Source organism: Macaca thibetana, chromosome 4 (assembly GCF_024542745.1).
Source record: "Macaca thibetana thibetana isolate TM-01 chromosome 4, ASM2454274v1, whole genome shotgun sequence".
Classification (NCBI taxonomy): Eukaryota; Metazoa; Chordata; class Mammalia; order Primates; family Cercopithecidae; genus Macaca; species Macaca thibetana.
In genome coordinates this window covers 43,992,603-44,014,311 of record NC_065581.1, presented here as the reverse complement: position 1 = coordinate 44,014,311, position 21,709 = coordinate 43,992,603, and the positions used below count along the sequence as shown (strand labels likewise).

General features: G+C 50.1%; 2 protein-coding genes across 3 annotated transcripts; one reads left to right on the top strand and one right to left on the bottom strand.

Annotated features, from left to right (window-relative positions):
• Window positions 1-16: 16 nt before the first annotated feature.
• On the bottom strand, window positions 17-16,518 carry KLC4 (kinesin light chain 4). 2 transcript variants are annotated; one of them, XM_050786931.1, is made up of 16 exons: window positions 16,427-16,518; window positions 14,535-14,817; window positions 13,026-13,256; window positions 10,465-10,546; window positions 8,998-9,217; window positions 8,443-8,530; window positions 4,729-4,830; window positions 4,316-4,489; window positions 3,827-3,926; window positions 3,582-3,634; window positions 3,279-3,349; window positions 2,949-3,057; window positions 2,241-2,381; window positions 1,867-1,982; window positions 1,144-1,207; window positions 17-491 (listed from the first exon to the last, which is right to left on the bottom strand). In XM_050786931.1, exons 2-16 carry the CDS (start codon window positions 14,790-14,792, stop codon window positions 441-443), a joined length of 1,860 nt encoding a protein of 619 aa, XP_050642888.1. In that variant the 5' UTR covers window positions 14,793-14,817; window positions 16,427-16,518; the 3' UTR covers window positions 17-440. The 2 variants fall into 2 exon arrangements, with proteins under 2 accessions (XP_050642888.1, XP_050642889.1); XM_050786932.1 differs by lacking the exons at window positions 17-491; window positions 1,144-1,207; window positions 1,867-1,982; window positions 2,241-2,381 and adding an exon at window positions 2,426-2,464.
• A 179-nt stretch (window positions 16,519-16,697) lies between these two features.
• MRPL2 (mitochondrial ribosomal protein L2) lies at window positions 16,698-21,580 on the top strand. Its single transcript, XM_050786984.1, has 7 exons — window positions 16,698-16,837; window positions 17,906-18,074; window positions 19,360-19,498; window positions 19,609-19,724; window positions 19,798-19,908; window positions 20,190-20,263; window positions 21,331-21,580. The coding sequence occupies exons 1-7, from the start codon at window positions 16,742-16,744 to the stop codon at window positions 21,541-21,543; spliced, it is 918 nt and encodes a 305-aa protein (XP_050642941.1). The 5' UTR covers window positions 16,698-16,741; the 3' UTR covers window positions 21,544-21,580.
• The last annotated feature ends 129 nt before the right edge of the window (window positions 21,581-21,709 follow it).

Genomic DNA, 21,709 nt, shown 5'->3' with positions numbered 1-21,709 from the left:
CAGGACTCAAGTCGCAGAAAGGTTACCTGATTCTTTTATTTAAGAAAAGTGAAATACATGGACCTGAAGTGAGACAGCAGAGGGAGGGAATAAGAGCGGCCAAGGCAAGGCAGCTTGGCTGGCCAGCCCTCAACCCTCTGACTGAAAAGCCAGCAGCAGGCTGCATCTCTGAGGGCCATACCTGCTTTGTACCCACCTTGGGGGCCTCAGAGCTAGCTACTCTAGAGGACCACAGGGTGCGGAGAGGGTGTCCTGAGGGTCCTTCCTAAGAGGGATTCCTGAGGAGGGAGCTGAAACCCTAAGGGCAGCAGCAATCTTCTGGTTAAACTGCTCCCCTTCACTGTCCCACCTAGGGGTGGGGAAGAGCCAGGAGCAATGGGGAATGCTGTGAGGGCTATAGGGGTAGGGGGACCCAGCAGACCTGGGGACTGGGTTGAATGTCAGCTGCTTGAAGAGAGATCCATGGAGCTGGCACTGAGGCCCCGGGAGACCTGAAACAGACAACACTACCTCATCAGCTCAGGGACCTCAGCCTCCCAAAGACTGTCTCCTGGAGTCCATCCATCCAATGGCCACAGTGTATCTCTGGACCTAGGATCACATCCATCTCTGGACCAGTCTATCTCTGGACCTGGGACTTTGTTTAGCCTCTGCTAGGGTTTTCCAGAAGGCCACAATCTGGTGGAGAAGCTCTCTGGAAGAACCACATGAATACTGGCATATACTCTGAGTGTGTTCATATAAGAAGTCATTTGCCATTAAAATATCATTACTGTTTTCTCAGATGGGGATTATTTAATGCTTTTCTTTTTCCATTCTCATCTACTATGAAGGTAGCTGCAGGATGAAAAAATGAGTATCTCCAAATAATTCTTAAATTATTCATAATTCCAAAGTACCAGTTTAAAGAATATTCCTATTTCCCTCCTTATTAACTTATTTGCTACTATGTCTGGCCTGAAACTGTCCCTTGGTGGTCATCACTCACCACAAGCTATCTGCCTGATTCCTTAATAACTGCAATCCCCTGGCTCATCATTATCCCAGATGACTCCTCTCCCCACTTCCCTTACTCCACTGGGCTTGCTCACTGGCTGTTCTTTTTTCATCACCCACCAATATGCTCACAAGCACTGCTCTCACCTGGAGGGGTGCTGCACTAGGTTGGTTCAGATAGTTCAAGGAGGCTGCTCGCTTCATGTTGCTGCTGCAATGGAAAATGGAAGAAATGAGGCCTCCTCTCTTCCTCCTGAGTGGCCTTAAAGCTGTGGGCCTCTTGAGCACTGCCACACAAAATCAAATCACTGCCTCCCCTCTATCCCCTCCCCCAACTTTTCTTATCTGCCTCAGGAACCAGTATCTCAGCTACCTTCATCCCCCAAGTTGGGGCACCCATTCCACCCAAACTCTCTCTCCATGGCTGTCCCATTGACTTCCTCCCTGTTTCTCTCCAAGATACCTCTCCAGAGATCAGGGGCCAAGAGGAGTTGGAGGCAAGGGCTTACTTTACTTGCCTGCTTTACCATATCTTTTTTTTTTCTTTTCTTTTTTTTGAGACAGAGTTTCACTTTTGTCGCCTGGGATGGAGTACAATGGCATGATCTCAGCTCACTGCAACCGCCACCTCCCAGGTTCCAGCAATTGTTCTGCCTCAGCCTCCCAAGTAGCTGAGATTACAGGCACCCACCAGCACGCCCGGCTAATTTTTGTATTTTTAGGAGAGATGAGGTTTCACCTTGTTGGCCAGGCTGGTCTCGAACTCCTGACCTCCGGTGATCCACCCGCCTCGGCCTCCCAAAGTGCTGGGATTACAGGCTTGAGCCACAGCACCCAGCCACTTTACCATATCTTGACTTCCATGTGTACCTGGAAGGCCGAGGCTCAGTCCCCTGGAGCTTCCTCACCAGGATTTCACTGCTTCTGCGGAGCACATCCCGGATCTTGCCCAGAGAGCCACTCCTCTGCAGGATCCCACTGCCATCCTGGCAGAAAGGGGTGAGCTATGAAAGCTACAGGGATCCCACACAGATGGGTTTCTGAGTCTAGTCCCAGCATTTATTCTGCACACATCCCCCACCCCCAAGGCCCAGTGACTGAAAATAAAAGTCGGGTCAAAAGCTTGCTCCCAGAGATACCCCTGAAGGGATACACTACCTAGACTGGGACAGCATAGCCAAGAGCCTCTCACCACCACCAGCAGGAGTGGGCAGGAGAGATGAAAAGGCAGTGATCAGACTTACCCCGGACCATTCCACAGCCACAGAAGCATCTTCACCTCCCTCGAATTTCACACTGTCCCCAGGGCCCTCCTGGGACGTCCTTCTACCATCACTCTCCCCAAGCAGCTCTGCCACCTTGGTCTGACTGATAGGGTCAGTGCCCTGGAAGGAAAAGGAAGGACCTGGGACTTCCCACTCCTTAACTCCTCAGGATGGGGCTTTCAAATTTTTTTCACCATCAGCCACTGCAAGGAAAACATTTTTCCTTGTGATGTCTCAGTATATGCCTACTGGAACAATACTCACCTTTTCTATTTGCAATGCATTGCTATATATAGATCTGTATATATTTTTAGCCCCATAGCCCACACTGAATTGATTTCACAACCTACTATTGAGACCCACAATCTGAGAAATTCTTGACTTAGGCTCTCCCCCACCTCACTCCTCTCACCCACACCACCCAGGCCCCTCCTTATGAAAGGGCAGGGTTTCTCCTTCATATCCCCATTTAGTGAATCTTGAAATTAGAGTCCTGACCACAAAGTGCAGGTAGGGGGTAAGAACATGCTTAAAAACAACCACAATCACAACACTGCCTCACTTTCCTCTCCCTCCTGGCCTCATCAGCCTTTCCGCTTATTCTTAGGAGACTCCCAAGAAACCTCAGCAGTCTCTCATCCCCAGGGCCCTTCCCTCAAGGACCTCCTTCCCCTCTGGGCTTCTGACCTGTCTCCGGGACCGATGGGCACATTCCTCCAGGGTCTCAGCAGCCTCCAGCTTTCCCTGACGCCTATACAGAGCTCCCAGGTTTCTCAGAGTAGTGTTCACGGTGGGGCTGTGGTGAGAAACAGACCAGAGAAGGAAGAGAGAATGGGTTCAGAAAAGAAAACATTTGTCTTCCAAGCAAGACAAGAGGAAAAAAAAAATAAGAAAATAGGAGAGGGAACAGAGCTAAAGCTCAGGGAAAGTCTACGGGAGGAAGGGAAAAGGTCTGGGAGGCCGGGAGCCTGGATGGAGGGCATCAGAGGCCAAGCTGGCTTTTCACTGGCAGCTCACCTGCTCACTTTGCAGGCCTTGTACCAGCCTCCATACTCAGCATAGGGTGTGCCACCCTCATGGTGCCGGCTCTGCAGGACAGAGAGAGGCCAGAGAGAAGGGCAGGGAGAGCCAAAGATAAGAATACAGAGATGCTGGGATGCACGGTGGCATGGGGCTAGGGTGCAGGCTGGGCTGGGGAGGACACCATGCATCTGGGGCTGGTGCTGGGGTGGGAAGTGTGAGTTGGGCTAATGGAAGGAGTAAGACAGAGACCCTGGTAGCCTTGAGCTCCCCAGGCTGGCCCCCCTTCCCCCCACTCACTTTGCTCATTTCCTCCCGCTCCTCTGCATGCATCCAGATGGGCTTGTGGTCATCTGGGGGTGATACACGGGGTGGGGAGGTTAGAGATCGGAGCTAGACAGTGTCGGAGAGCCAGGACCCAGAGGCTGACAGGCTGGACTGAAGGGGTCTGGCTCCCCCTGGGAACCACTGTGGCCTAACCCCCGACCTTTGGTCTGCATTTCTTTTCTTTCCCAGAGCCCCTTCCCCAAGCCCTCACCACTCACCATCCACAGACCCAAACTCCTGCACATGGGCACGGGTCAGGATCTCTTTGTATAGTGTCTCAGCCTCAGCATATTTGCCCTGTTTCAGGTAACAGGAAGCCTAGAAGACAGAAAGGCAAAAATACAGGAACAAAACATGGAGGGAGGCAAGGTCTTCTTTTTTTTTTTTCTTTTTTTCTTTTTTTTTTCCAGACAACGTCTTCACCAGGCTCAGGGAGTTCCACTTCTCGGTGTCTCTGTGACTTTCCCCAGAGATCTTTCTCACACCTCCTTCTCCAGGTGCAGGGTCAAGGGTATTCCCAGCCCACTCTCAAGAAGCTGTGGAGCTTCTATAACCAGAACGAAGCAGATCCTTCATCCGCAAAGGCAGCCCCAGAAATGGGCACAAACTTGAGAGCAGTGTGCCAGATTGTGATGCTTCCTAACTCTAGGACCCAGGTGGCCTCTCCTTCCCGTTCATTCCACCTACTTTGTCCCCTCCTCCCATACCAGGTTGTTCTTGGTCCGGGCTACATTAGGGTTGTCTGGCCCCAGCTGCCCCTCGTAGATGGCCAGTGCTCGCTGGTAGTAGCGTTCCACCGCCTCATACTTGCCCTGGTTTTGGCACAAGAGGGCCAGGTTGTTCAGCTGCTTTGCCACATCTGGGTGATTAGTGCCCAGGACCTGAAAGAGAACAAAGGAGTGGATAAATGGCTATGATTACATGTGTGTGCACAAGCACACGTGTCTGCTTGCATGTAGGCACACACATGTGGAAAGCAGAGGAACGGGAATGAAGGAAGAGAGAACAAGGCAGAGATGGGGGTGAGAAAAAAAAAAGTGAAAGAGGAGTGTTAGACCAGAGAAGCCATGTAGAGAAGGGTAACAGCAACAAGGGAAGAAGGGAGAGAGGGTATGGGTACCTTTTCTCGAATCTCCAGTGCCCGCTGGCACAGAGGCTCTGCCTCCTTGTATTTGCCCCTTTTGCCATAGAGCACAGCCAAATTGTTGAGTGTGGCAGCCACCTATGAAGACAGGCCGGTCCCCATCAGACATTTGGGTTGCAAATGACCTATGGGAATCTGAGGTTCCCCACCTCCCAGCAGGGCCCCACAATCACTGCACAACTCTAAGAGACAAAGACTCTACTACCCTGGAGCCAGGGGCTGAAGGGAGGGGAAACCGCTGAACAGGATGGCTCTGAGGCTAAGGGATAGTATCGCCCTCTAGGGGATTTTAAGAAATTTCTGGAGGTGGTTTTTTTTTTGTTGTTTTTTTTCCTTTTTTTTAGTTGCCATGATGATTACCTTTGAGGAGGCAAGAACGCTATAGATGTTCTGCATGTGTGAGACAGCTCTGCCAACTTTTGAATGTCCTGCCGGACATCCAAACACTAAATGTAAGCATTGATATTTGATGGGATATCAAGACAGGAGGATGATTTCTGAGATACATCATCCCTGCCTATCATATGTCATACCATAGGGAATTATTTTCACACAGATCACGTTCAAAAATAACTTTTTGGCCGGACGCAGCGGCTCATGCCTGTAATCTCAGCACTTTGGGAGGCAGAGGAGGGCAGATCACCTGAGGTCAGGAGTTCAAGACCAGCCTGACCAACATGGAGAAACCCTCTCTCTACTAAAAATACAAAATTAGCCAGGCGTGGTAGCACATATCTGTAATCCCAGCTACTTGGGAGGCTGAGGCAGGAGAATTGCTTGAACCCGGGAGGTAGAGGTTGTAGTAAGCCAAGATCATGCCATGTTGCACCCTAACCTGGCAACAAGAGTGAAATTCCATCTCAACAAAAAATAAATAACTTTTCAGCTGGGTGCGGTGGCTCACACCTGTAATCCCAGAACTTTGGAAGGCCGAGGTAGGTGGATCACTTGAGGTCAGGAGTTCACGAGCAGCCTGGCCAACATGGTGAAAACCCATCTCTACTAAAATACAAAAATTACAGTAGCATGCACCTGTAATCCTAGCTACTTGGGAGGCTAAGGCAGGAGGATCACTTGAGCCTGGGAGGCAGAGGTTGCAGTGAACCGAGATTGTACCACTGCACTCTAGGCTGGGTGATACCATGAGACTCTGTCTCAAAAAACAAAACAAAAAAAACTTTTCATTTTTCATTTTCTGTACATTGACAACTCTATCATTTGCTTTGGTGTGATATCCCTACCGTTTTTTTTTCTTTCTTTTTTATTTTTTTGGAGACAGAGTCTTGCTCTGTCGCCCAGGCTGGAGTGCAGTGGTGCAATCTCGGCTCACTGCAAGCTCCGCCTCCCGGGTTCACGCCATTCTCTTGCCTCAGCCTCCCGAGTGGTTGGGACTACAGGCACACGCCGCCACATCTGGCTAATTTTTTGCATTTTTGGTAGAGACAGGGTTTCACCATGTTAGCTAGGATGGTCTCGATCTCCTGACCCTGTGATCCGCCCAACTCGGCCTCCCAAAGTGCTGGGATTATAGGCATGAGCCACTGCGCCCGGCCGATATCCCTACTTAAGGTTGTTTCTCTCTTTATTTATTTGTACTTATTTATTTATTTATTTTGAGAGAAAGTCTCGCCCCATCACCCAGGCTGAAGTGCAGTGGCATGATCTTGGCTCACTGCAACCTCAGCCTCCTAGGTTCAAGCAATTCTCCTGTCTCAGCCTCCCGAGTAGCTGGGACTACAGGTGCATGCTGCCACACCTGGCTAATTTTTGTATTATTAGTAGAGAAAGGGTTTCACCTTGTTGGTCAGGCTGGTTTCAAACTCCTGACCTCAGGTGATCCGACCACCTTGGTCTCCCAAAGTGCCGGAATTACAGGAGTGAGCCACAGCACTGGGCCGCTTTTTATTTTGTTGAGATGGAGTCTTGCTGTGTTGCGCAGGCTGGAGTGCAATGGTGTGATCTTGGCTCACTGTAACCTCCACCCCCCAGATTCAAATGATTCTCCTGCCTCAGCCTCCAAATAGTTGGGATTACAGGCATATGCCACCATGCCCGGCTAATTTTATATATATATTTTTAGTAGAGATGGGGTTTCACCATGTTGGCCAGGCTGGTCTGAAACTCCTGACCTCAGGTGATCCACCTGCCTTGGCCTCCCAAAGTGCTGGAATTACAGGCACGAGCCACTGTGCCCAGTCTCTTTCTCTTACACACAAATAAATCTGGTCTGTCATTTCTTTTTTTTGAGACAGAGTTTCACTCTTGTTGCCCAGGCTGGAGTGCAGTGGCATGATCTCAATCTCGATCTCCCCTCACTGCAACCTCCGCCTTCTGGTTTCAAGAGATTCTCCTGCCTCAGCCTCCCGAGTAGCTGGGATTACAAGCGCCCGCCACCACGCCCAGCTAATTTTTGTATTTTTAGTAGACACGGGGTTTCACAATGTCAGGATGGTCTTGAACTCCTGACCTCGTGATTTGCCTGTCTTGGCCTCCCAAAGTGCTGGGATTACAGGCGTGAGCCACCGTGCCCAACCCTTGTGATTTCTTGTAATACTGTACTTTAATAAAGTGTCCACCTATATTTTCAGTGTTTTTTTTAAAGAGACAGGTGCTCACTCTGCTATACAGACTGGAGTGCAGTGGCATGATCATAGCTCACTGTAACCTCAAACTCCTGAACTCAAGCGATCCTTCCACCCTAGACTCCCAAGTAGCTGGGACTACAGGTGCACGCCACGGTGCCCAGTAAATTTTTAAATTTTTGTAGAGACAGGGCCTCGCTATGTTGCCCAGGTTAGTCTCCCACACTTGGCCTCAAGTGATCTCCTGCCTTGGCCTCCCAAAGTGCTGGGATCACATGCATGACATGAGCCACTGAACCCAGCCGCTGTCTCATTTTTCTAGTACTTCTCGTATGGAATGGCTTACTGGTCTTCTAAATCCAGAATCATTCATTATATATCAGACCACTTTGCAATTTTTTTTTTTTTTTTTTTTTTTTGAGATGGGGTCTCGCCCCGTTGCCCAGGCTGGAGTGCAATGGCGAGATCTCAGCTCACTGCAACCTTCACCTCCTGGGTGATTCTCCTGCCTCAGCCACCCAAGTAGCTGTGATTACAGGCATGTGGCACCACACCCGACTAATTTTTGTACTTTTAGTAGAGACTGGGTTTCACCATGTTGGTCAGGCAGGTCTCAAACTCCTGACCCTGTGATCTACCTGCCTCAGCCTCCCAAAGTGTTGGGATTACAGGCGTGAGCCACTGCGCCCAGGCCACTTTGCTATTTCTTTTAACAAAGTTGTACTCAATACAGTTACTGTTGTTTTGTATTTTTATCTTATTATATTACATTGTATATATTGTTCTTATAAATTACTTTTTTTCTTTTATATTTACTAAAGTAGCATATTAACTTTTTTAGAAATCATATATGGATTTACCTATGACTTATCTATGAATTAAGTTCAAGCAAAATACTCGTTATAAAAAGGAGTCACTGAGTCTCAGAGAATTAAGCACTAGGATCACTGGACAGTGCCTGGAAGAAAGGACTTCTTACTCCTCCTTTCTCAGCACCCTTAGTGAGTGGACTGAGGGCAGCAGATGGATGAGCTAAGAGAGGCCAAAACAGCAATGGTATGGGGTGTGGGGTGTGGAGTGTGGGGCAGGGAGGGCAAGGAATACTGACAGCAGGATGATCAGGGCCCAGGGTGCTCTCCCGGATGCTGAGGGCATCATTCAGCAGGTGGGCAGCTTCCTTATACTTATTCTGGTCCCTGGAAGAAGACAAAAGTGACAGGAGTTACCCTGAACTCTGCCTGCAAGCCTTCTTCTTCCCTCTTTCCCTTTGGGAGGACTGAGTACATTTAAGGACTGGGGACCTCCATGAGGAGACAGGAAGCCTGGTGTGGACAGTAAGGGGGCTTCACTGACATACCAGAATGCAGGGCACTGCCATCGCAAGAGGAGGCCACAAGTTATAGGAAGTGAGAGGACAGGGGGAAGAGAGGGAGAGAGCACGCCCCAAAAGAGATTAGAGGAACAGTGATCCCAAAGAATGAGCAAATGCTTAGGTATGGGAAAAGTGAGAGTTCTGGCACATTAAGAAGCACCCGAGTGGGGTGTATCTGGGAGGCCCAACAGGCAGGACAGGTACCCTGTAAAGAGGAAAAATGAAAGCCAAAGGAGGACCAAGGTGGGAATGTAGGGGAAGATCTGGGCACTGGAGGAGGGAAGTCCTCACCGATACACCAAAGCAAGGATGTTGAGCATGGTGGCAACATCAGGGTGGCCACGGCCTGATGTGCGCTCCAGGTCCTCCAGTGCCTGCTTACAGAGTGGCACGGCCACCTCATAGCGACCTTGGGCTGCGTACTGGATCACCAGGTTGTGCAACGTCCGCAACCTTGCTGGGATCTCATATCCACCCTGCTGAGCTGCTGCAGTACCTTGACCACGGGACACTAAACCATCACAGAAAATAAACAAAGGACTCTTCCTCTCTCCTTTGCTGTCTGCCCTTCCGTTCCCCATTGCACGTCTTGTTCCATACCTATGCCTGCCCCAACATGGGCTCTCAATATTAGACCTGCCTCAAGCACTATTCTTTTATTCACTCCCTTGACCTGTGCCCATCACAACCTCAGTTATTCACCCAGTAATTCATTCATTCAACAAACATTTATTTAATAAATATGAACCAAGGGATGTCCCAGGAGTACAAAGGTAAGAAAGACCTGGTTCTGGCCAGGTGCAGTGGCTCACGCCTGTAATCCCAGCACTTTGGGAGGCCGAGGCAGGTGGATCATGAGGTCAGGAGTTCGAGACCAGCCTGGCCAATATGGTGAAACCCTGTCTCTACTAAAAATACAAAAATTAGCCGGGTGTGGTGGTGGACACCTGTAGTTTCAGCTACTCGGGAGGCTGAGGCAGGAGAATCACTTGAATCCAGGAGGCGGAGGTTGTAGTGAGCCGAGATTGGCCCACTGCACTCTAGCCTGCGAGACAGATTGAGACTGTCTCAAAAAAAAAAAAAAAAAAAAAAAAAAAAAAAAAAAAAAAAAACCTGGTTCTTTCCCTTGAGGGGCTCATGGTCTCCCCATCTCAGGTTTATTCTCCCACTAGACTGTGAACTCCTTACTGGTGAGACCTATGCCATTTCCATCTCAGTACTCCTAGTGCCTAGCACAGTACCTGGCACATACTCAGTGTTTAATACATGTTTGTGGCCGGGCGCGGTGGCTCACGCCTGTAATCCCAGCACTTTGGGAGGCCGAGGCGGGCGGATCACAAGGTCAGGAGATCGAGACCACGGTGAAACCCCGTCTCTACTAAAAATACAAAAAATTAGCCGGGCGCGGTGGCGGGCGCCTGTAGTCCCAGCTACTCAGGAGGCTGAGGCAGGAGAATGGCGGGAACCCAGGAGGCGGAGCTTGCAGTGAGCCGAGATCGCGCCACTGCACTCCAGCCTGGGCGACAGAGCGAGACTCCGTCTCAAAAAAACAAAACAAAACAAAACAAACAAAAAAAAATACGTTTGTTCAGTGGAGAGGCTGAGGAAATCGAAGTACTAGCCCAGCCCCTGCCCTGTCTCCAGAAAAAGTGGATAACCTATTTCCAGATGGTGAGTGTCCTGTGTACAGGGTGGGCCACAGCTAGGGCCAGCCTCCTGCTGCCCCTTTTCACCATCCCATTCCCGAGGCAGACTCACAGCCATTGCTGGGGTCCTCTTCCTCCTCATTAGGGAAGAGGTCATCCAGGGAATCCTTGGTGGCATCGCCTTCTTTCTCCTCCTGGAAGGGAAGAAGCAACATTAAGGGCCAAGATATCCCTACCTAGTAGCCTCCTCAGTGACCCCTCTAAGCCATGAAATCACAGACAGATGGGGCATAGGAGAAGACTGTTGTTCCTGTCTCTGCCCTGGAAAGGCTAGCAACTGGCCCAACCAAGCCCAGGCCTCTGGTTTGTAACAGCCAGAGATGCTTTGGACAAAACTTCCCCCTCCTTCTCATACAGAAAGTTTCCTTCCTGGCCGGGTGTGGTGGCTAACGTCTGTAATTCCAACACTTTGGGAGGCCGAGGTGGGCGGATCACCTGAGGTCAGGAGTTCAAGACCATCCTGACCAACATGGAGAAACCCCATCTCTACTAAAAATACAAAATTAGCCAGGCGTGGTAGCGCATGTCTGTAATCCTAGCTACTCGTGAGGCTGAGGCAGGAGAATCGCTTGCACCTGGGAGGCAGAGGTTGCGGTGAGCTGAGATCGCGCCATTGCACTCCAGCCTGGGCAACAAGAGCGAAACTCCGTCTCAAAACAAAAAAAAAAAAGAAAAAAAAAATTAAAAAAAGTTTCCTTTCTAACCACCCTCAATCTCTCCTTAACTCTTGTAATTATGGCCCTATGCTGATCTCTGTGTGTTTATGTTGATTATATGTCTGTCCTGTCTCTCCTGAGGGAAGGGAGTATGTCCGATCTTATTGACATGTACCCAAAAAGTGTCTAGCTCAGCCTGGTGCCCATCATCTGCACAGCTCATTCTGGACTTATTGCATAACCCTCCCTCACCGTCTAACCTATTCTGCACCAGGAAAATCTGCTGTTCCCCATCAGGAACTGCAGCCTCATCCAAACACCAACCTTCCTACCCAGCTTCACCAATGTGTCCTGTGCAATCCATCTACTCACTTTCCCTGAGAGAGACCAGCTTTTCCAGGCTGTAAGTCTTATCCATGACACCCTGCACTCCAGTCTAAAAAGCTCCTTCCTCTTCCTCATCATGAAATTTCAAAATCCATCTCGAATGGGATGGATCCTAACCCACTGAAATGGGAAATCCAACCTATATCCTACCCATCCCTGTACCCTGCTTCCTCAATTTTTTTGTTAGTTTTTTGAGACAGAGTCTCTGGTCTGGCAACAGCCCAGGCTAGAATGCAGTGGTACAATCACAGCTCACTGCAGCTTCTACCTCCTGGGCTCAAGCGATCCTCCCACCTCAGCCTCCCGAATAGCTGACACTACAGGTGCACACAACCACATCAGGCTAATTTTTTAAATTTTTGTGGAGACGGGGTCTCACTATGTTGCCCAGGCTCCCTGCTTCCTCCATGAATTCTTCTTAGACCATTCCAGCTCTCAGAGACATATCTCCGTGAAATTCTTCCCACACTGACTGAACCACTCATCCAGCACTGAGCACTTGCTGCTTTGTATTTTGTCACATATGTGTTCTCATGGATAAGACTTGTTCCCTACAGATACATCTGAAGAAAACACACTCTCAGCCAGGCACGGTGACTCACACCTGTAATCCCAGCATTTTGGGAGGCTGAGGCAGGCAGATCACTTGAGGCTAGGAGAATGAGACCAGCCTGGCCAACATGGCAAAACTCTCCGTCTCTACTAAAAATACAAAAATTAGCTGGGTGTGGTGGCAGATGCCTGTAATCCTAGCTGCTTGGCTGGCTAAGGCACGAGAATTGCTTAACGCCAGAGGCGGAGGTTGCAGTGAGCTGAGATGGCATCACTGCACTCTGTTGAATGAGGGTTAAATATCACACATTTTGGGTCAGGCATGGTAGTTCACACCTGTAATCCCAGCACTTTGGGAGGCCCAGGCGGGCAGATAACCAGAGGTCAGGAGTTCAAAACCAGCCTGGCCAACATGGTGAAACCCTATCTCTAGTAAAACTACAAAAATTAGCCAGGTGTGGTGGCAGGCGCCTGCAATTCCAGCTGCTTGGGAGGCTGAAGCAGGAGAATTGCTTGCACCTGAGAGGCAGCGGCTGCCATGACCCAAGATTGCACCATTGCACTCCAGCCTAGGCAACAAGTATGAAACTCCGTCTCAAAAAAAAAAAAAATTCACACATTTTGAAAGCAAATTTTAGGAGGGTCATGCTCAACTGGGCTATGCTTTCCCTAATTGTAGCACGCAGGATTCTGGATTGGAATTGTCCAGGTGTTTGTCTATCTATTTGTCAAGCTTGTAATTGTGAGAGCAGGAACTGTGTGTGCCCCACTCACCAGTGCAGTGCACAACGCCTGGTACATAGGAGGCATCTCATTACATGTTGACTGAATTAGCTGAATATAGTTTTTCCCCTTGCTGTCACCAGGAGCTGGTGTCAGGGCTGAAAAAGGAATTCTTTCAGGTAAGAGCAGTTTGGGTAGAGCTAATGGACCCTGAGGATGATGGGGCAATTTCCCCCATGTCTGTGGTAACTCCTGGCTGCCCACCCCTTAGCCAGTCTCGCCTGCGAACACTCACTGTGGTGTGTCCATCCTCATCATACTGTCGCAGCTGCCCCAGGAACTCCAGGTGCTTCTTTTCCTCCTCCAGCTGAGCCACAGCCTGTTCACTGCGCTGTAGCCGCTGCTGGGTGCCAGCCAGCTCGTCCCGCAGCCACTGGTTCTCCTGGCATAGCCGCCGCACCTGAGCCCGCAGCTTCTGTTTCTCCGACTCCACTGTGCTCAGGTGGCTGGCTAGAGCCAGCATCACCTAGATGGGCATATCCCCTGAGCTCCAGATTCTGGGTGGGAGTATTCAGGAACAGGTGGAAGGGGAGCCTACTGGGACGTAGCAAGACTGGCAGGTGCACAAAGGAGCCAGAAGGTGGGGGTGTAGCAGTGGCACTACCTTCAAAACATCCTGAATCCAATTTCCCACCACCTCCACTGCCGTCACCCTGGGCCAAGCCACTATCAATTCCTACCCAAATTACTACAATAACTCCTCACTGGCCTCCTTGTTGCTGCCCTTGTTCTCCTACTGTCTATTCGTAACCCAGCAACCAGATGATGCCAAGTTAGACCACATCACTCCTCTTCTAAAAACATTCCAATAGTTTCCATCTCACTCAAAGTAAAATCAGGGTCAGGCACAGTGGCTCACGCCTGTAATCCCAGCATTTTGGGAGGCCAAGGCGGGTAGATCATGAGGTCAGGAGTTCAAAACCAGCCTGGCCAACATGGTGAAACACCATCTCTACTAAAAATACAAAAATTAGCCGGGTGTGGTGGTGCGCGCCTGTAGTCCCAGCTACTCAGGAGGCTGAGGCAGGAGAATCGCTTGAACCTGGCAGACAGAGGTTGCAGTGAGCCAGGATGGTGCCACTACATTCCAGCCTGGGTAACAGTGCAAGACTCCATCTCAAAAAAAAAAGTAAAATAAAAGTCCTCGGGATGGCCTACAAGTTCCACTTGATCCATCTCCCTCCCCTCATTCACTCTACTGCAGCCATACTGGCCCCTTGCTGTTCACTGACCTCACCAGGCAGACTTCCGTTCAGAGTCTCTGCACTTGCTGCTCTCTCTGATTAGGACGCCCTTCCCCTGTTTAATAGGCATGACTCATTCCCCTCACCTTCACATCTTTGCCAAAATGTCACCTTTTCAAAAAAGGGTGACCTTTTTTGACCACCCTATCTAAAATTATACCCTCTCTCCACAGTCCCTAGTTTCCTTCCCTGCTTTATTTTGGTCCTTTTATCCTTAGCAATTATCATTCTGGCATACCAAATCATTATTTATTTAGGTATTGTCTGTCTTCCCCAGCTAGAAGGTAAGCTCCAAGATGGCAAAGATTTTTACAATTTTGTTCAATGATGTATTTCTTCAGTGACCAAAAGCATTCTGGCACATAGTAGTGACTTAATACATATTTAATGAATGGATGCAACGTCTAGAGTGAGGTGATCCCAAGCAACCCCAAACCTTCAATCAGGTACCTGTTCCTCCATCCACCCTGGACCACTTGGCACCACCTTTGCCCTCTCACCTGGGCCTCACTCAGCCCGAGCTCAATGTTTTCCATAGAACGGCGAAGCTGCCGGGCCTTCTCATGCACCAGCCCTTCCTCATGGCCTCCCTGCTGCAGACACTCAATGGTCTGGGACAGGCTTTGCAGCACGGCCTGGTGTTCACTGTGCAGGGCCTCTAGCCCTTGGCTGACCAGCCGTGTGCTCCCCAGGATCTCCTCTTGGCTGAGCCGGTGGCCTGCAGGCTCATCCCGCTGCCCCAACACCAGGCCTGACATCCTGGCCTGGGGGACCTTGCCCGGTCTAGGGAGAAACAACAGAGTTCGGCTGGCGTAAAGATGAGACAGAGAAGCTGATAACTTTCTCAGAGGGTGGTGGGAATCCAAGTGAAGGGACAAAAGTAAGAGTGACCCTGTGGCTTAGTTGGAGAGAGAGAGTGACCAGCAGGCAGGGAGCCCAGATCACTAAACTCAAAGTTAAGGTTGTGGGCAAAGTGAGAGGGAGATGAACTGACTTAAATAAAGAAAGACTATAGTAGGAGCAAAGGTGCTTAGAACTAGCAGAAGGATTCAGGACTTAGGAAGAGAACAGAAAAGCAGTTAGAGCCTGAGTTAGGAAAAGTTATCCAGGGATGAGAGACAGCACTATGGAGATCACAGAGGATCTGAGGGAGAGCTTCAAAGGGCACAGGGCTAAAGTGGGATTATGCAGAAAATAATGCAAGGATCTAGAAAAAAGAGAAGGAATCTCTGCAAAGTTAAATCAGGGAAGAAAGGGAAAAGAAGAAAACAGGAGCCTTCCTTGCAGGATCCACATTAGAGGGTCCCAGAAAGCTCAAGGTCTTCAGGCTGCATCACCTGCAGAACTAAGCCCAGCACCTCCAAACCTGGTCAGTCCTACATCTTTTCCTACTTACTTTCAACCCATACTTCCCACCCCCCAGGACCCAGACTGTGTTCCCGCTTCCTCAGAAGGGTCTTGTTTCTCATCTTTGAAGTCTTCTTACCTGTGTACAGAGCAGAGGCCCTGGCTGTGGCACTCAGGCCGGAGCCCGGAAGAAATGTTCAGCAGCCAGAGAATCAGAAGGATCTGCCCTGCCCAAAGTCCAGAAGTCCAGCGTTCCCACCCCTTCTCTCACCACTTCACAGCTACCCAGAGGACCTGGCACAGAGCCCCACCCAGGACAAACAGCCTCCCTCCCTCACTCCCTCTGCCTACAGGTCTTTAAAGACGCCCAATTCCCTTCTTCTTCCCCAAGCCAGCCTCCCTCATCGCCGGCCTGGGGAGCTACTGTCTCCCAGGAATATGAGAGAGAGAGACTTAATCAGAGACCTACAGCAAGAGGCATGTCTGGGAAAGGGGAGGGAGGAACACCTGGTCACTCCACACCCAGTCACTTCAATGGCTTTGTCTCTGTCACGGTCACCTACAAACAGGCTCTGAGAGGTATCACCGTAGGGTGCCCCCCTAATGCCCGATGATGCAGGGAAGAATGGGAGGTCTGCTGAACGGCTGCCGGGTCACAAGGAGGGTCTCCCCGGCCTGGAAACGCAGTAGAGGAGTGCCTCGGGCTGTCGACCTGCCCTGGGGCCCAGGGTTGGGAGAATGAGATGGGCGGGGGCGGTAGGGGGGAGGTGTGGATGGACGACCGAGGTCCGCAGCTCCAGCGAGGACCTGGAGGCCTAACGACCCCGAGGTCACTGAATCAGTTGGTGGCGCAGGGGGCGGGGCAGGCCGGCTATCTGTCTGTCTGGACGCCGAGGGGCGGGGAAGAATCGCGAAGGGCGGAGTTTTTGAGCCTGGAGTTTTGTAAGATTGGTTGGAGGGAGTTTGTTTATCTTTCTGGGAGTGCGAGAATAAGAGATGGCAGAGACCTTAACCTTCAGCCTCAGAGGTACCCTCAAAGACTCACCTGCAATCTGCCGGTCTGGCTGCCGCTCTTGCCGGTACTGCCCCTTTAAATCCATGATGGCTGCCGCTCGAGGCAATTGTTTTGACGGGTCTGGGGCGGGGCCTGTTTCCTAGTCACGGGACATTAGAGCTGCCCGCGGATTGGCTCTCACCGCGTTCAGGTAGGAAAGGAGGTGTGTATCCTGCTTGGGCTCCAGTTTTCTGCCCGCCTCCGTTTACGTTTTGCGGAGCGACGGCGCCGGACAGCAACGTCATCTAGGAGCGCCGAGCAGCTTGGCTAAAAGTAAGGGTGGCGTGCTGAGCCCTGGATAGCCGGATGGCCCTGTGGGCACTGACCCGCGCTCTGCGCTCTCTGAGCCTGGCGCCCCCGACCGTCGCCACCCCTGCCCCGAGTCTGTTCCCCGCCGCCCAGGTAATCCATCTTACCCGGGAAGAAGGCTGCTTCCCTTCGGGCTACCGGAGATGGGGTCTGCGGGGATGCGAGGCGGGGGTTGCAAGTCTGGTCAGGAGTCACGCAGGTCCATGACCATGGATAAGGCACACTCAGCCTCAGCTTTTTCCTCCACAAGTGTTGCTATCTCATAGGGCGAAATTCTTCAGACGAGATACTTAAGGTGAAAGTGCTTTACAGATCACCGGTTATACAGGTTTCGGTAATAACTAACGTTTATCGAGTGCCTATGATAAGCCAGGTATAGGTAATAGATGTTTCAAATAAATGAACTCCTTTCAAATACTCTATAAGGCAGTTACTATTCCCATTTTGTAGATGAGGAAAATGATAAGGAGTCCAAGGTCACACACACAACTATCAGAGCTAAGCAGTCTGTCTTTCAGAGCCAGTGCTCTTAACCACTATGATACGATACCTACAAGGATGAGTTACTGCTGATATTAGAGAATGCAGGGCAAGATACAAAGAACAGTGGCCTCAGGGGAAGGTATCCTGAGGTCCTAGTGGGTGGGTGACTGGTGAGTCACGCAAAAGAGAAGTAAGTCTTGCTCCTCTGGAGCTCTCAAGCTGCTTATGGTAGAGTTTGACAGATGTATGTTTAAAATTCAAATCCAAATCAACCTACTCTGAAATGCTGGGAATACAGCAAGGAACAAGAGTGAAATGACCCCTCCCCTCCATTCGTATGTGAATAATTCCCAGCAACATAATGCAGAGGGCAAAAGGAATTGGCACTGATGGTGATACATGGATGTATGGAAGTTACCAGCTATGGAGAAGGGAATTGTTTAGGTAAAAACAGATTCCTGGAGATGGAGAGTTCTAGGCCAAATTTGGAAGGAGATGATCATGGGGAGAACATTATTGGGCAAGCTGTGAAGGGTGGAGTTTTTGGATAGCTGGTTTGGGATACATCCAGGAGGAAGTGGGCTGCAAGCTAAAATTGATCAGTGCCCTCCGACTTGGTTCTCTGATGCTTTGCCTTCAACTAGCTTTCAAATGAAAGAGATGTCTTTTTATCCCCAGATGATGAACAATGCCCTCCTCCAACAGCCCTCTGCCTTGATGTTGCTCCCCTGCCGCCCAATCCTTACTTCTGTGGCCCTTAATGCCAACTTTGTGTCCTGGAAGAGTCGTACCAAGTACACCATTGCACCGGTGAAGATGAGGAAGTCTGGGGGCCGAGACCACACAGGTGGGAGCAAGGACAAGGGGATTTAAGCAATCAAAGGGAAAAACATGTTAAGACCCTAGATCTGTATATTGACACACTTGTACCTTGTAAGGCAGAGGAATGTAATTAAAAAGCACTTATTTGGCTCCTTTTGCATGTAGTATGTGCACAGGAACCAGAGAGTAGAATACAAAGCAAAAGGTAATTGGTCTGTACTTCTAAAGATATTTTGGGTAATTGAAGAAAATGGGCCATACACAGGATGTGCCATGACATTTTCCTTCACACCCTTCGAAAATTTATAACAGACTGGGTAAGGTTGCTCATGCCTGTAATCCCAGCACTTAGGGAGGCTGAGGTGGGCAGATCACCTGAGATCACAAGTTTGAGACCAGGCTGGCCAACATGGCAAAACCTTGTCTCTACTAAAACTATAAAAATTGGCCAGGTGCAGTGGCTCACACCTATAATCCCAACACTTTGAGAGTCCAAGGCAGGCAGATCACTTGAGGCCAGAAATTCAAGACCAGCCCGACCAACATGGTGAAACCCCATCTCTACTAAAAATATAAAAATTAGCCAGGTGTAGTGGTGCAGTCCTGTAATCCCAGCTACTTAGGAAGCTGAGGCATGAGAATCACTTGAGCCTGGGAGGTGGAGCCTGCAGTGAGCCAGGATCGCGCCATTGCACTCTAGCCTGGGCAGCAGAGCAAGACTCTGACTGAAAAAAAAAAAGATTAACCAGGTGTGGTGGCAGGCATCTGTAATCCCAGCTACGCAGGAGGCTGAGGCAGGAGAATCACTTGAACCCAGGAGGTGGAGGTTGCAGTGAGCCGAGATCACGCCATTGTATTCCAGCCTGGGTAACAGAGCAAGACTCGTCTCAAAAAATGTGTATATTTATAACAGGCTGGGTGTGGTTGCTCCTGCCTTTAATCCCAACACTTTAGAAGGCCAAGGCGGGAGGATCACTTGAGGTCAGGATCCAACCTGGGCAACAGAGTGATACCCTGTCACATGCACAAAAAATAACAGTTGAAATTATTTGAGTATGATTTACATGACTCTAGTAAAGTTATTGATTTCAGTAATTTGAAAATATTTTATCTGGAAGTTTTATACAATTTCAGTAATGTTTTTTCACTTAGCTTCATGTTGGTGTTGACCCTCCTTACTCCAGTGTGCTGTGCAAATTTTGATCATTCTCTGTAAGCAGTGCTCTCTGGCAGAGAATGGGCCAGGTCCCAGTGCTGGAAACTGAACTACTCTCACCTGAATCATATCCCCCAACTGTCCTAAACCACAGGCCGAATCCGGGTGCATGGTATTGGTGGGGGCCACAAGCAGCGTTATCGCATGATTGATTTTCTGCGTTTCCGGCCTGAGGAGACCAAGTCAGGACCCTTTGAGGAGAAGGTTATCCAAGTCCGCTATGATCCCTGTAGGCAAGTTTGGGATGTGGGATGATGATGGAATGGTCTGAATAACTGCATAGCTTCTCAGGAGATGTAGGGCTGCCTGGATGGTCTGCTTACCTGTCCCTCACCCTGATCAGGTCAGCAGACATAGCTCTGGTTGCTGGGGGCAGCCGGAAACGCTGGATCATCGCCACAGAAAACATGCAGGCTGGAGATACAGTCTTGAACTCTAACCACATAGGCAGAATGGCAGGTGAGAGATGGCTACCAGATGTGTGGGCTGGAGGCAGCAAAGGTTCTAGAGCTAATGAAATCCTGTCTTTTAGTTGCTGCTCGGGAAGGGGATGCGCATCCTCTTGGGGCTTTGCCTGTGGGGACCCTCATCAACAACGTGGAAAGTGAGCCAGGCCGGGGTGCCCAATATATCCGAGCTGCAGGTATGGGGAAAGGAGTTGCCTGGGTCCTATAGTTTGGAAAGGCAAGGAGAGTCTGAACCCATGGTTCCACATCTGGTACTGGCAGAGAAAATTAAGGAAAAAACAAGAAACATGAGGATGAAGATATGCATGTGTTTTGACCTAAAATGTAGCATGCATCCTTCTTTGTGTATCTGTTCCTAAAGAGCAAAGCAAGGGCAGCATGTGGGATGTGGCCCCTGTGTAAATTCCTCTGCACCCCCCCGTTTTGTGGAGGGTGGCAGATCAGCTTCTTTCCCCAGGGACGTGTGGTGTGCTACTGCGGAAGGTGAATGGCACAGCCATTATCCAGCTGCCATCTAAGAGGCAGATGCAGGTGTGTATGGGTATGGCTGGGAGGGGTCAGCAAAGGAGGAATTTTTGGAATATAACTTTCCTGTCTGGGGTAGGTAGGTCCCAGGTGTTTTATGATGCAAGGAACTGCCTTGAGCTAAGGCTGTCCTTTTCTGCCACATGACTTAGGTGTGCTTTGTCGGATTGGCACCATAAGTAATTTTTTTTTTTTCGAGACAGAGTCTTGCTCTGTCGCCCAGGCTGGAGTGCAGTGGCAAGATCTTGGCTTACTGCAACCTCCACCTCCCAGGTTCAAGCAGTTCTCCTGCCTCAGCCTCCTGAGTAGCTGGGATTGCAGGCATGCACCACCACAGCTGGCTAATTTTTGTGTTTTAGTAGAGATAGGGTTTCACCACGTTGGCCAGGCTGGTCTCGAACTCCTTACCTCGTAATCCGCCCGCCTTGGCCTCCCAAAGTGCTGAGATTACAGGAGTGAGCCACTGTGCCCGACCCTAATTTTTTTTGAGACAGGGTCTCTATTGCTTGAGTGCAGTGGCACAGTCAGCTCACTGCAGCCTCAAACTCCTGGGTTCAAGCAATTCTGCCTCAGCCCCCCAAGTAGCTGGGACTACAGGCGCACGCCACTATACCAGGCTAATTTTCGTATTTTTGTAGAGGCAAGGTATCACCATGTTGGCCAGGCTGGTCTCAAACTCCTGAGCTCAAGCGATCTGCCTGCCTAGGCTTCCGAAGTGCTGGAATTACAGGTGTGACCCACTGCACCTGGCCCTGGCTAATATTTTTTATTTTTGTAGAGATGGGGTCTCATTATGTTGCCCAGGCTGGTCTCGAACTTCTGAGCTCAAGTGATCCTCCAGCCCCGGCCTCCCAAAGTGCTGGGATTACCGGCCTGAGTCTTGCGCCCAGCTCTTTGTTTTCAACTACCTAGTTCCTACTGTAGGACCTTCACTTAGCTTCAACCATCTTGTGCTTTTCCTTTTTCCTCTCTCCTCTCCTTGAGTCTAAGAAGCCCCCCAAGGGTTTTGCTGTCAACACTGTCAAGCTCTTTCCCCCACATTGTATAGAATCTCCATCTGTTTTCTCTGTCAGGTGCTGGAAACGTGCATAGCAACAGTAGGCCGAGTATCCAACGTTGATCATAACAAACGGGTCATTGGCAAGGCAGGTCGCAACCGCTGGCTGGGCAAGAGGCCTAACAGTGGGCGATGGCACCGCAAGGGAGGCTGGGCTGGCCGAAAGATTCGGCCACTACCCCCTATGAAGAGTTACGTGAAGCTGCCTTCTGCTGCTGCCCAAAGCTGATATCCCTGTACTCTAATAAAATGCCTCCCCCTCCTGTAATCTGTTTGGTTTTTTGCGGGAGGGGATGGTACAGACTGAACGTGGGGAAAAGAAGTAAAAAGTGTGGGAGGAAAAGAAAGTACAGGACACTGGGTCTGTCCCCACCCCAATTCCCTTACAGGTAATG